Here is a 14,491-nt window from a genome sequence, read left to right as displayed (position 1 = left end):
ATGCATGTCATTACTTTGTCATCAGGCAGTCTGAGTGTCCGGGTGAGGAGCAGCAGCAGGAGGCTCGTCCAGGCTTCCCGGTGGCTCTCTGAGGTAAGACTGATGAAGTAAGCCAGGGCTTCACTACACACTCTAAATCAAAAACACACACACACACACATCGTTACTGTCCCAAAACATTCCCGTACAGCACGTGTAAATCTGACAACCTGATCATGTGACTCATCCCTCAGTGTTTTACATAAAATAGTAAAATAGTTCCCACCTTTTTAAGAGTCATACATCTGATTTGTATGCATTATAATGATGAGTGTACCATCTATATTTAAAGCTTTCTAATTGTTAATGATGTCATAGAATAATATTCAATCAACTCAAGTGCAATTTCCTCAATTAATAGGTGCATCTGAGCACGTAGCACAGATGTATTGTATAAAACCATCAGTCTTTGTGTTGAGCTTGGTGAGCAGGCGTGATTAATGAATGAGGCAGACGGCTGCACTCACTGCAAAAGGCGTGTCTGGATGTCTGGCCAGGAGTCTTGCAGCTGCGTGTCGGAGTACATGCGAAAGAGGATCCTCAGACTGCAAGCCAGACTGCTGGTCTCCTGCTTTAGAAGATTCGGTTTTGACTTCCCCTTAAAACCTACACACAAGATTAATAAAAGACACACATAATAAAAAAAAAAACTGTTTCCTATACATGTCAGCATTACCACAACACAAACGAGGAAATAAAAGAGCCCAGACCTGCTCTCCAGAGCGCTGTCCTCTGCTCATTGTTGGAGTTAAAGTCCTTGGCAAACCTGTGGGACTCAAGGAGGCAGTCAAGCAGTTTGAAGAGGTGCTGTGACGACAGGTGTCTGTACATGCCCTGATCGGGCTCCGTCTCTCCCTCTTCTGCCTGCTCAAGTGCATCTCGCTATTGGGAAACACAAAGAGATGGAACAAAATACACTTAAAGGCTTCATTTACACTGCAAGTCTTAATGCACAGATCCGATCTTTTGACCACATCTGATTTTTTGGCCAGTGTGTTTACATTCACATCAGACGCGACTGGTATCCGATATCTGTGTTTACATTACTTCCTGCCCCAAAATGATTGTCATTGATAGTTTTACATGCACATGGTAGATCCTCGGGTTTTGAATAAAAATTATTTATATATTTCATGTCGAGTGGCCATGATTACCTGTCAGAATGGATAAGTTAACAGCTGTCAGTGTCATGGATGTATTGCAGCGCAAAATCTGACTGAAAGGATATAGACCGAAAAAAAGGTAATTTGCGTTTGATATTTTATCTACAGTTATTAGTTTTAGAATTCCATTTTTTTTCGAGCGAGCTAAGGAGAGAGAGCGCCAGGCGTGAGAGAGAGAGTAGCTACAGTGAAGCTTTTGGCTTATAAGAAAAACAACACGGCGGTCTCTTTTAAATTAACCGGGCAAAGGTTGAAATTGCTGCGAATTGCTGTTGAAAAAAGCTGTGAATTTTTAGTGCGAGTGCATACAAGCACGTCTGCTTCATAATACAACATTGAAGCTACCTTTTAGTGAGCAAATGTGTCGCCCTCGCCTTGTGGTGGCTTGGAATTCCAATGGGAATCGGATATGCGTGTTTAGACGTAGGTCTATGTGAGCAAAAGATCGGATTTTTTGTGCCAGTGTAAACGCAGCCAAAGTTAGCAAGCTACAACTAAACCGCTCCTTGGCTGATTTCTGCAAATCAAAGTATATCAATGTCGCTCTTTATTTTGTCAACACCATAAGGGGCTGTTTATTAGTTGTATCTTCAATGTGTTCATGTCAGTTATAATTTATAAAGCAGATGGACTTGAATGGACTTGGGTTAAGTGAACAAACCTGAGCAGCAGCCATATTCTCAGCATCCTCCCTCTTGCTGGTAGCTGGGTAGAATACAATGTTGTCTATGGTCTGAATCAACTCCAGCTGTACGACGCACTTTATAAGCAGCCCTGCAAACAGCCTGTGGTCCGAGACTCCTAGAACAGAACATGTAAGAAAGTAACATGTTAGGAAAGAGAACTCTGGACAAAAAGGTGACGTATAAACTGGCTCGAGAGCTGGGCAACAAGGTTGTCCAATGGAGTTTCAATCCATGTTCATCAGCCTCCGTTTAGTTTGCAATTAAGTGTTCCAACCAAATCTCGATAACCAAAATGAAGTCTCGCCGTACAATTTTTTCAATAACAATTAAATTCAATAAGCAGTATCATTTAGATAAATGCCACAATAGGAAACAAAAGCTATTGGTGGAAACTCTAGATGATTATGTTTCGTGGGCAGCTTATCAGACATCTTTATACTTCAGACAACGTAGGCGAGCTGTGTGGCACGTTAAGTTCTGCGGGAAAATTAGGGAACTAATGAAGTCATTTCTCAGTACAAGGGGTGAATCTCAAGAAAACTCCAAAGGGTTTTTTCATTATGGTTATTTTGCATGGTAATGGGGAAATTGAGGCTTCATTTTTTGTGGGAAATTTTATATATATACTTTTTAAATTTTATTTTAGAGTTCAAAAGCTTTGGGTCGGTAGGTTTTTTAAATGTTTCTGAAAGAAGTCTGCATTTATTTGATCAAAAATAAAGTAAAAATAGTAATGTTGTGAAATGTTATTACAATTTAAAAATTACTTAAAAAACATTTTAAAATGAACTTTATTCCTGCGATGTCAAAGCTGAATTTTCAGCATCATTGCTCCAGTCTTCAGTGTCACATGATCCTTCAGAAATCATTCTAATATGCTGATTTGATGCTTAAGAAACATTTCTTATTTATCATCAATGTTGAAAACAGTTGTGTACTTTTGTGGAAACTGATATATTTTTTGTAGGATTCTTCAATGAATAAAGTTCAAAAGAACAGCATGTTTTTTGAAATGGAATACTTTTGTAACAAATTTATTTTCTGTCACTTTTGATCAATTTAATACATTGCTGAATAAAAAAAAAAATATATAAAAAAAATGGTAGTGTGTGAATCAATCATTTTCACAAGAATCACCATAAAAGAGAGAGAGGCACTGCAGCTGTACGTACTGGTGTGGGACCTTCCTTTCCAGGTTTCATCACTGGCGGTGGACATTTGACTATGGCCTCTCTCTGACAGAGTCCTCTCAAAGCTGCTCTGTGACAGAGAATCCACCTCAACATCCTAAAAAATACAGCGACAAACACAGATACATATGAAACCAGAGCCTAATATGCAAATATCTACTATAAATAGCAAGCAAAGTCTGGTGGGTGTGACAGTGTTAGCAGAAGGGTAGGACAACAATGTATAACAGAATATGGGCTTAGAGGTGCTTGATTATGGCTTATCATCTTTGTGTGTATTCACAATATTTATTTATTTATGTGTTTGTGATCTCACCATGTGTTTCCCTTCTCCCACCTCCTCTTCCTGTCCAGCTGGTCGCCATGTCAGCAAGCTGTTAAGAGCAAAGTCAAAACCAAACTGAGAGAGCATTTCATAAGCAAAGCTACAGGAGCTTGAGTCTGTTCAAAAATGCTCTGATTTCAATATCAATGGTCACATCAACACTTGTCAAGAGTTTAAAATATGTTGGCACATCTTAACGACCAAAAAAAGTGGAAACCCTTTCAGATTAAGCTAGAAAAATACTAACAATTATGTAGTTTGATTTGCATTTACTTAGACTCATTAATTAGTATTGCATGTAATTTTTTTTTTTGATAATTTGATTTTTTTTAATCGATTGACAACTCTAATCAAAACACATGCAGATGGAAGGCCATTATGTGTCACTGAAACAGATGGTGGTGTGCAAGAGTGTCATACGCATGAGGGCTGGTGGTCTGGAAGATATCCAGCATGCAGGCGCAGGTGACGTCCCACACCTCCGGACTGAACTTCTCCCCGTTAAGGATCACCAGGTTCTCAAGACAGTTTGTGCCTGACCGCGCCAGCTGCTCATTATCTAAGAACAGAGGTGGAGTTCTGAGTGTAACACACTAACACTTTCCCTGAATCACCACACCCTGATGATTTAAAACACTACCACCCACTGAGCCAATATGTTATTCCAAATGTGACATGTGTAGGTGTCACATTTGAAATGTCCATCTGGAATGAAGTACAGCAAGTAGCAGGGCAGGTCTTAAAATTCACAAACTCTCCCTTATAATTAGCGCAACAGATTAGCAAAATCCCCACCTTGTTTTACACACCACTGCAGCTGTGCAAAAATATCCGCCAACAGCACCTCGCTGAGAGGCTCGTAAAATTGTGTGAACACGTCACAGATAGCATAGAGGGCATGGTTACATGTTGTCGTCATCCACTCAGTTTTCTATGAAAGAAAAAAAAGAAAGAAAATCATCATTGATTGGCTGCAATGTATCTACCTTATTTTTCAATGCGGAAGTAAGCTATTTCCTTGTGACTTGTCAAGCTATATAATGGGGAAATATATTTTAAAGCTGCAGTCTGTAAGTTTTGCCTCTTTGTCGCCATCTCAGTTTAAAACCTGCAATTGTAGTTATTTGCGAAATTGTAATCTTTTATGTGGGTTGTGTATCGGCACTGCTCCTCAGCGCGGATTAATCTAATGTTTGCGGTCAGTCACCACACCGGTGTGGATACTGTACTTCAGAAATCACAGATTCTACGTCTTGGAAGAATGACCAAAATAAGAATTTTCACCAGAAAATGTCATCTGAACAAGTAACATGTCTGCCATTTTTATTCTAACTGAAAAAAAAGCATTACAATAAATTGCGCTGCAAATGGTGATTAAATCTAACAATCGGATCACGTCAAATCGTGCAAATTATTACAGTAGTATTGTTATACTTTGTTCTCAAATTGTTAATATGAACAACATCCGCATTGTGTGACTACTACCTATAGATTTCAATTTCTGTAGCCACTCCGCAGTCCGAAGTTTTTTGCTTTTGACTACGGGTGAATCTCCAGTTGTCACTGATGATTGTCATTTGGACCTTTACAATCCACCATCAAAATGATAAGTTTAATTATTGCAGCTGCTGTGAGAAAAGGCTATAAATGATCCACTACCAGCAGCATCCTCCACACACGATATAGCTTACTAGCTGGGACTCCTTCTTTATGTAAACAGACGTGATGTAATGACGCAAAGACGAACGGCTGCATGCTTGAATTTCCCGCGGAAACCCACCACTGCTGATTTTATTATAAAACATTATTTCAAGTTTAACGTTGTGAATCGGGTAAGGAGATAGTTTTGAACACTGGCTGGTTATGTACTTGCTCAAAAATTGATTTTGGATCATTTTTAACCAAAAAAAGTTACAGACTGCAGCTTTAAATTAGGTCATATTATATCAATAAGTTAAAAACTTCAGTACATCAACTAGGAAGAAAGCATAACATTAATACTTAAGATAAATACGCAAAACAAATCAAATTAAAAATCCATAACCAAAAACCAAACTGCAAACATCCTTTTGGTACAAAAATAAAGAAATAAAATTGCTGCACAGGGACTTCTAGGAACACAAATGAGTGATGATTAAAATGAATCGGTAAACAGTAAAATCAGTTTTTTTTTTTTTTCATCATAATGAATTCACTGAACCAACAGACTCTAAAGCTACTACTCTAGCAGACATGCTAGTGAAGTATGTTTGATTATTACTTCAGCTCGCTCATTTTTAAGGCTGCATACACAAAATATTGTGACAAAAACAATGTAACATGCTATGGGAAAAAAGTAGCTATTTATGGGAAAAGCTAAAGTATTTTGGATACAGTCAAAGACTTATATATAGAAAGACGGTGCACGCATATTAGCATGAATGGGAAAAAGTGCAATGCGCAATATGGCGGAATAAGTCCCGCGTTCTAAATAAAAGAGCCAATCGCTGATTGATAAAGTTATCGTGTCACTGCAGCTGTCGTTAGAAGCTCCATTTGATATAGAAAAAATCAGTGTTCTGAGACGCGCGCTTAGGACTGCACATGCGCATTGGCTGGTCCACCCTGAAAAATAAGCCTTTTTAATGCTATTTGAACATAAGAAACCACATTTATAAGACAACTGTTGTCAGATTTCAAATTTAATGGTAAGCTTAGTGAACAGCTTTGGAGAATTTGATGCTTCCCCATTCAAAGAGACAGGCGCTGCACTTTCATGACTGAAATAGCAGCCCAAGAGGCTTTTCAAAGATGGCCGCCAAGTGAAATGACTTAAAGGGACTTTGATACAGTTGAACTATATCATGTGAACTATTAGCAGTGCAATGTTGGTCGTATTAAAGTTGTGATGGACACTCACTTCAGTTTGCTGCTCAGGGAGCTTCATGTTGTCGAATATTCGAAAGATGATCCGAAAGAGGTCATGCCACCAGTGCTTCTCAAATGTGTGTCCGTAACTCTTCATGATCTCAAACATGACAGTCAGACCCCTGAAACACCCAAACACACCCTCTAAATAAGCTCCAAAAAGTTTTTTTTTTTTAAATAAATGAAGAGAGTAGCAAGGTTGATGATGGGGACCCACCTGGTCCTGACGTCTAGTTTGCAGCGGTTGATGATGCAGGAAAGCTCAAACAGGATGGGGAACCAGCCTCGCACCCAAACACGGTCACCAGGGGCCACGTTCATATCGTCACTAGTGTATTCCCTCAGTGCCTGGAAAGGGGAAGAGTGACTAAAATGTAATCTTTGAAGCTCAGATGTCATGGGTCACAAAGACTTAGGTGACAGCACTCACCTGCGGCCTGTCAGACACATATTTAGCGCAGTGGCGGATAAGCCGTATGGCTTCCATACTGGTGTCAGGAAATGCAGCATTACACACAAACTCCGACAAACACTTTACTGCATCCTGGAAAGAGTCAATGGCCGCCGCAAAATGCTGCTGAAATGTTGTCACTGTGAGGAAACAGAAAGGATAGACATAAGAATTTTTTAAAAATATTTAAGCTGCAAGTTAATGTATAATTAACTATAAAAAATGTGCAATTTCTGGTACTTACTAACAATGTGTCCTGTGGTCTGAAATGCAAGGTCCACAATGTTCTCATCATGATCTGATGCTGCTTGATGGAACACAGAGAAGATGTTCTTCCAGCCAGAGCGAATATTAGTAGCCTGGGAGTTCACCATCTGGGCCACACAACGTATCACCATGTCCCGGATAGTGGGCGACCTTTAGAAAGGATGAGGAAGTTAGTGTAGAAGAAAGTAAAATGACTTCAAATAGGTTTTCTGAGCACTTCATCCATCTTTATAATGGTCAGACAAATAGTTATTTCCGCCCCAAACTCATGCCATTGATTGAGCTAATGTTGCTGTGTCAGACTCAGACCGGTCGAGTCTCTCTAACAAACAGAATTTGGATGGCACCACATTTGATGGCAGCCAGTGTTAGGGCTGCATGATTAATCGAAATAAAACAGACATCATGTTATGGCCTATAGCAATTGTCAAATCGCAAAAACTGCAATTTATTTAAAGGTGCATAGAATAGAATGGACATTCTATGTAGACATAGAATGTCCATTTCACAAGATGTAATATAAGTCTAAGGTGTCCCCAGAATGTGTCTGAAGTTTCAGCTCAAAATACCCCATAGATTTTTTATTATACCATGTTTTAACTGCCTATTTTGGGGTGAGAGGAAAAATGCGCTGATTTGGTGTGTGTACACCTTTAAATGCTCGTGCTCCCCACCCCCAAGCTCGCAACTCCATTAAACATTGCATAAATAATACAGAAGTTCACACAGCAAATATAACTCTCAAAATGGATCTTTACAAGCTGTTCGTGATGCAGCATATCAGATCACGTAAGTATGGCATGTATATGAACATTAATTATCGATCCATCTGCCATTTTCGCTATTGTCCTTGCTTGCTTGCTTCACAATACCTGCAGAACTTTTGATGATTCGGCTGTGCAGCTCCACAACGTTAATACTGCCTTGCCTTGAACATGGGCTGGTATATGCAAATTTTGGGGGTGTAAATAATAATGATCCTGACTGTTATGTAACAGTGTTATTTTGGGATTCACCCTTTTTTCCATGGTGTTTTTCACGCACGAGATTTACATATGAAGAAGGAAACAATGGCTCATGGTATGTTATTTCCATGTACAGAACTCTTATTTTTCAACTATGCCAAGGTAAATACAATTTTTAATTCTATGGCACCTTTAAGTAACCAGACAGTTGACGGGAACCATTGACTTCCACAGAAAAAAAAAAATACTATGGTAGTCAATGGCTACCGTCAACTGTCTGGTTGCCAACATTCTTCAGAATATCTTCTTTTGTTTTCAACAGAAGAAAGAAACTCATACAAGTTTTGAACAACTGGAGGGTGAATAAATGATGACAGAATTTTCATTTTTGGTTGAACTATCCCTACATGTTTATAAATTTAACAAGTTTCCTCATTCTTTCTCATTTCTCCTCACCTGTTCTTCTTCATGATGTGTTCAAATGGCCTTAAAAAGTCCTTTTGGAAGCGGAAATTGGCCAGTTCTCCTTTCTCTAGAAACTTCATTGAAAGTTGTCTCAGGGAGTCCACTGCAAAGATGGCCACATCTTCATTAGGATTACAACCCACCTGTCAAACCAGAAATAAAACGCAATCAGACAGCTGTTTTAATGATTTATCAAATCTAGAAATTCACTGGCAGCTTTAAGTTGCAGTCACATTAGCGACATTTTGGCAAAATTTTGCTGTCAAAAAAGGTCCATTGTCTATTGTCAATGGTGTAGCAAAGTATTAAGCACAGCTCACACAGAAGTCAATTTCAAACCAAGCTGCTTTCTATTGGTTAATGCGGTGAATCTGTGACACCACACTGAAATCGGTGCAAAATCTGCGTGGTGAAATTTTTCGCTCTCACATCAAATTCCTGATTGCATGGATTGCTATTGAAATGTCTGGATTTTGCCCACGAACATTCACAGAGCAATGGTAAATGTGACCGCATCTTTAGATAAAGGCCCCAGACCTTGTTGAAGTGATCTCCGATGACCTGCCAAATGCGTGACCACTGCAAACGGATGCGGTTCATGTTGTAGTAGGAGATCTCCACTATCTTCTGCAGACTGAACATGCGCGGCTGGTGCGCAGAGGCCAGCTCGTCCATGGACACCGCACATAGCCAACGCACAAAGTCAACTGGAGATGGAGCAGAGTTTGAATTAACACAACTCAGTGAAATTTCAAATACATTATCTACATGTTCACTGTCTACTAGCAGAACACATTAGTTTGATAGTTTAGAAGAGTGTCTGTGTGCAGAAAGTGAAAAAGTGAATTAACGTGGGTTGGAAGAGTGAGTCTGTCCAGAGGGCCATTTTTATGTGGCATTAGGCTACATAATATTGTAACTAAATAAAGTGTCCACCCAAACAGTCTGAAACAGATCATTTTCAGCCATTCATACACCTACAACCAAGACATGTAGCATGGCAACAAAAGCTTTTTTTTTTTTTTTTTTAATATAGCTTTTGTTGTTACCAACATTTTCTGAGCTATCTTTGCAAATTCTTACATAATTTCTGAGTCAAAAAGGCCTATTGTCTTCTATGAAAGAGAAGCTTCATCATGGAACTTTGCGTGTACATATTACACAGATGAGGGAAGTTTATATTTACTTCTGAATTCAGAGTCCTGGAAGCAGGTAAATTAAATTCGCAATTAGGAAACGTCAATGATCCATCAATCTAATAAATTCCAGATTTCTCCCTACATTTTTTCTTGTTTGAGAAGAAGTTTCACTTGAATAATGTCACAATAGGGAAGTTGATTGCAATTCATGACAGCTTTAGAAGCAATTCAGGCAGAACAACCGCCAACCCTTGTAAGTCACTTCCTTATGATGTAACCAAATGAATGAATGTCAGACTAAGAACAAATCCAAGCTATGGATCACAGCGTGGACGCCCACTTAGACTTAAAAACTGATTTTCCAAATGTTCATGGAGCTAAAGATATGTTAGGAATGCAGTCATTCTAGCTAATTTCTTTGTAATGTCAACCAAAAAGAACCCACTGACTCAAGTTTATAAACAGAATTAAAAGTATCAGTTTCATCATAATCAACCCACACAGATATGTTCTCAAACAGTGTTGGTGTGCAGGTTACTACATATAGTGAAACTAATAACTTAGCTACACTCCTCTGTAGCGTGACAGTAGCTCAACTGTTTACAAAATAGTGTTGCTTTTTCAGTAACAAGCTAGGTTTTTCCAATGAGTAATGGTTGCGTGACACAACTTTTTATGTCACATTGCATTGCGTATGTTTATCACAACAATTGTTTGGTTTGCCAAGCATGTAAACTTGCATCCTTGTGATAGTTGTAAGTCTTTATTTAGCAATACAACTGCTTCCTAATTTATATTTAGGGTTTGACTGTACATAAATCATGTTGTAGATCAAAACATGTAAGTCTTTTCATATGTTAAACAAAGACCTTTTTCCAACTTAAAAACCCAAAACTACTACTCTAAACCTATTTAATAATTCCTGAGGGAACACATTCTAATTTTTTTCAGTGTCTTACAACTACAAACTGAAACGCTCTATAAAATCACCGACCCCAAACTTTTTAACGGTAATGTATATATTTATATTTCCCCCTTAAAAATTAAATGCAAATGTTACATTAAAACAAAAAGCAAAACAAAGAAACCTTACCAATTGCATTTCCATCAAGCCTGGTGGATCCAGTGAAGATTCTGGCACACAAAACAGAGAGATGGAAGGTCAGACAGGGCAGTTTAAACAGTAAGAACAACACTGTATGTTTGTTTTGTCCCGTGATTTCAATGCACCTGTCCACAGCCACCACAACACTCTGAGAGCTGGTCTCCCCCACTGACTCCTGGATATGAGCCATCTGACGCTTGTCTGGACCTCCAACCAAAGTACCTGCAGGAGACCAATAATATTGTTTTGCTACATAAGCAACACTGTCCACACGATCCACACACACCAATAAACAAACAATAAACAGACTGAACACTTGGGCCCCATCCGTGAGCTATTAACTGCAGTCATACAATGGCTTACCTAAACCGAGGGGCATGAATTCCTCTCCACCTGATGGGAAGCCCTTTATGCTGCCTCCCTGGTCCCGGACCACACCGGATATATAACGCGTCTTCACCCCTGTTCCAATCAACTGAGCCAACTCCAGCTGACTGATACACCGCAGAATCTACACAGGGAAACAAAGCAGGCAGATATAGAGTCTACAAATATATATATATATATATATATATATATAGTCTACAAAGAAACTATCAATTCAATGGTTTTGGAGGAAGTGAAATTGCTAAAAAAATAAAAATAGATTTTTGTGGGTCAAATATTGGCAACCCAAGTAAACTATATGTATGAATTATTCAATCAAATAAAAACAATTCAATATATATATATATATATATATATATATATATATATATATATATATATATAGTAAATAGTATATAGTAAAACAATTGAAAATGGGGGAAATTCTCATTATGAAATAAATGTTTTTCTCCAATCCACAATTAACGGCACCCTTTTATTCAATACTTTTTTCAACCTCCTTTTGCCAAGATAACAGCTCTGAGTCTTCTCCTATAATGCCTGTTGAGTTTGGAGAACACCTAACAAAATCAGACACCATTCCTCCATACAGAATCTCTCCAGATCCTTCAGATTCCCAAGTCCATGTTGATACACACTTCAGTTTTCTATTAAGTTCAGGTCAGGGGACTGGGATGGCCATGGCAGAACCTTCATTTTGTGCTCAGTGACACATTTTTGTGTTGATTTTGATGTTTGTTTTGGATGATTGCCCTGATAGAAGATCCAACCACGGCCCATTAGAAGATTTCTAGCAAAGGCTGTCAAGTTGATTTTATTTTATCTGTTGGTATTTGATGGAATCCATGATGCCATGTATCTGAATAAGATACATGGCATCATGAAGTCCAGGACCTCCAGCAGAAAAAAAGGCCTACAACATTAAAGATCCAGCAGTGTATTTAATTGAATACATGGGGTAATTTTTATCCCTGTGTGCACCAAACCCAGCTCTTTTTTTAGTTTCATCTGATCAGTCCCATTTGAAGTTCCAGTATTGTCTGAAAACTGAATATTCTGGAGTTTGATTTTGGATGATAGCAGAGGATTTTTCTTGAAACCCTCCCAAACAACTTGTGGAGATGTAGGTGCTATTTAATATTTTTTGAGGCTTACTGACCCCAAGACTCAACTATTTTCTGTCTTTGGCCACTCAAACTATCCTCCTCGCCATGCATTAAGACAATATAGACACACATCATCTGCCGTGCTGATTCGTAACATTTTCTGTTGATTGGAAAGTCTTAATTATTGCCCTGATGGTGGAATTGGGAATTTTTAATGCTTTAGCTTTTTTCTTGCAGCCACTTTCTATTTTGTGAAGCTCTTGTTGCAAATCGGAACTATATTCTTTTGTTTTACTCATTGTGATGGATGATTATAGATTATGTTAAGTATAGAGCAAAGACCACTTATTTACATTTTAAATATATATTTCAGTTAGATTATGATCAAATTGTCACCTGGCATTCATGTACATTAAGGTGCATGATATCATCAGCAGTTTAACATGACGTTTCATTGCTCACACTACAAGATCATGTGGTGATAATATCAAACAGGTTTGAAAAAAAATTATATATATATATATAATATAAAATTCGTTGACACTTGGCTGCATGCTCACATGCTCTGATGCCCACCTCATGCCAGGAGTTGCCCAAGTAGTTTCCATCGGTGTGGGCGACCATGATAAGTGTCTTAATTGTGTCAATGTTCTTCTGTTTCATCTCTGTGATACTTGAACTGGCTGTGAGCAGCGTAAACCGGGCCAAGGCCTGGATATAGGCATCTCTCTCCAACTGCAAAGAGAGTGAAACAGAAAAGAAAATAAGACTTGGCAGAAGGAACTAAATAAAAGAGGCTTGAATAAGATCAGTCACATGAAAAGAGTAAAAACACAAACCTGCATGTTGAAGATGCAGGCGATCCTGATAGCACAACGAATTCCCTCCAGACAAAGAGATGCCACATCCTGATCGTCACAATCCTGGAGTCCTACACTGAACGCCGCCAGCAGGGGAGTCCAGGCCAGCTGTTTTACATAAGCATACAAGTATCGAGAAATGAACCCACACAAAACATATTTTCATTTCAAAGTTTCAAACTTCCTTTCGACCTTTCTAGACTGATGTGTGCGACCACTTCCTGGAACACTATCAGTTTATGTCACTTCCCTGACCTGTTCATGATCCTTTTGACCTATAAATGTTCTTGTGTTCCAGTGCTCAATGAAATGAAACTGCTAAGATGGTTTGTTTTGAAACTGAAAATTGTGAAAAAATGTAGAGGGATGTTGTTACCTTGAACATGGGCCGGACGTGCTCTAGGTGAGTGGCACTGAAGAAGGGAGCCTGAGCGTGACTTACAGCCTCCATCAGAGCTTTAGCCGTTTTGGCCATCTGCTCCATCTCCATGTTATACAGCAGCCTTCTCTGCTTCTCACTGGCTACATCTAACAGGAAGACAAACGGCTTGCATCAGTATTCAACACGGTTTTATTTTCTCCCATCAAAGGAAATTGGACATTAAAAATTAATATTATCTATATAGCACTTACTCTGTTTGCTGGATTTGGGAGTGATGGAGTATTCTTTGCTCTCCTTCATGGCAATCTTCTTGCCTGCAATTTCATCGTAGATGGAGGAGAGATACTCTTCGGGCAGGTCCTTACTGTCATTAATGCCGCGGTTCATTTTTATGTACTGCTCCTTCGTCATCTTGTTCTTTACCTGAAGAGAGGAAAAAAATAAAAACAAAACTAGATATTAGGGCTTTCGCACCGGAGGAACTTTTTCATAGTTCCTAGAACTACTGGTGGAAGTACCCAGATTTTGCTGTGTTCGCACTGCAGGAACAAGGAACGATTTTAGTTCTGGGAACTCCTTTTGAGGGAACTAAATTAGCTCCTACTTCAGAGTAGGGTCTAAACCAGCACTATAGGAACTAACAGTGACACAAGTGTACGCTGATTGGTCAAACGCATGGCAAACACAGTCACCCAGTGTTTGATTCTGTGTAAACATTTACTTCACAAACATGGAAAACGGTGATAACAGCATTTACCTGTTGTCTTCAGGGTTGTGCTCTTTTCTCAACCTTGATATGTTATACTAAAAGTTGTCATAGGAGATTTCATCTCTTAGCCCCACTTTTTCAGTCGCGTAAATTATGCGTTTACATTCCATCTCCGTTATCACGAAACCCACGACTAACAACAAACACAGCTCTGATCGCGGCATCCTCCTTCCACCGGTTTTTAACGTTTGTAAATGGCGCGCTTAAAGATGCTGCTGTCGGCCGCTTCCTACTGCCGGTGCGAATGCAACCAGGAACATGAACCGGGGAGAGTGGGGTGGTTAG

At 39.0% G+C, this 14,491-nt stretch overlaps 1 protein-coding gene across 1 annotated transcript in view; it reads right to left on the bottom strand.

The window, feature by feature from the left end:
- The window catches only part of arfgef2 (ADP-ribosylation factor guanine nucleotide-exchange factor 2 (brefeldin A-inhibited)), a 56,703-nt gene that overhangs the window by 29,721 nt on the left and 12,491 nt on the right, over positions 1 to 14,491 (bottom strand). The window contains exons 18-38 of the mRNA XM_051880852.1: positions 13,689 to 13,860; positions 13,432 to 13,583; positions 13,035 to 13,163; positions 12,772 to 12,930; positions 11,066 to 11,213; positions 10,828 to 10,924; positions 10,691 to 10,731; positions 8,996 to 9,165; positions 8,450 to 8,601; positions 7,006 to 7,178; positions 6,741 to 6,901; positions 6,528 to 6,658; positions 6,303 to 6,432; positions 4,199 to 4,334; positions 3,824 to 3,962; positions 3,395 to 3,452; positions 3,061 to 3,175; positions 1,864 to 2,003; positions 750 to 921; positions 507 to 645; positions 15 to 132 (exon numbers count right to left, since the gene is read on the bottom strand). Coding sequence (XP_051736812.1) covers positions 15 to 132; positions 507 to 645; positions 750 to 921; positions 1,864 to 2,003; positions 3,061 to 3,175; positions 3,395 to 3,452; positions 3,824 to 3,962; positions 4,199 to 4,334; positions 6,303 to 6,432; positions 6,528 to 6,658; positions 6,741 to 6,901; positions 7,006 to 7,178; positions 8,450 to 8,601; positions 8,996 to 9,165; positions 10,691 to 10,731; positions 10,828 to 10,924; positions 11,066 to 11,213; positions 12,772 to 12,930; positions 13,035 to 13,163; positions 13,432 to 13,583; positions 13,689 to 13,860 — 2,832 coding nt within the window. The remainder of the gene's footprint in view (positions 1 to 14; positions 133 to 506; positions 646 to 749; positions 922 to 1,863; positions 2,004 to 3,060; positions 3,176 to 3,394; positions 3,453 to 3,823; positions 3,963 to 4,198; positions 4,335 to 6,302; positions 6,433 to 6,527; positions 6,659 to 6,740; positions 6,902 to 7,005; positions 7,179 to 8,449; positions 8,602 to 8,995; positions 9,166 to 10,690; positions 10,732 to 10,827; positions 10,925 to 11,065; positions 11,214 to 12,771; positions 12,931 to 13,034; positions 13,164 to 13,431; positions 13,584 to 13,688; positions 13,861 to 14,491) is intronic.

The sequence above is a fragment of the Ctenopharyngodon idella genome, chromosome 22, assembly GCF_019924925.1.
Source record: "Ctenopharyngodon idella isolate HZGC_01 chromosome 22, HZGC01, whole genome shotgun sequence".
Lineage (NCBI taxonomy): Eukaryota > Metazoa > Chordata > Actinopteri > Cypriniformes > Xenocyprididae > Ctenopharyngodon > Ctenopharyngodon idella.
This window is presented reverse-complemented; position numbering and strand designations above follow the sequence as displayed.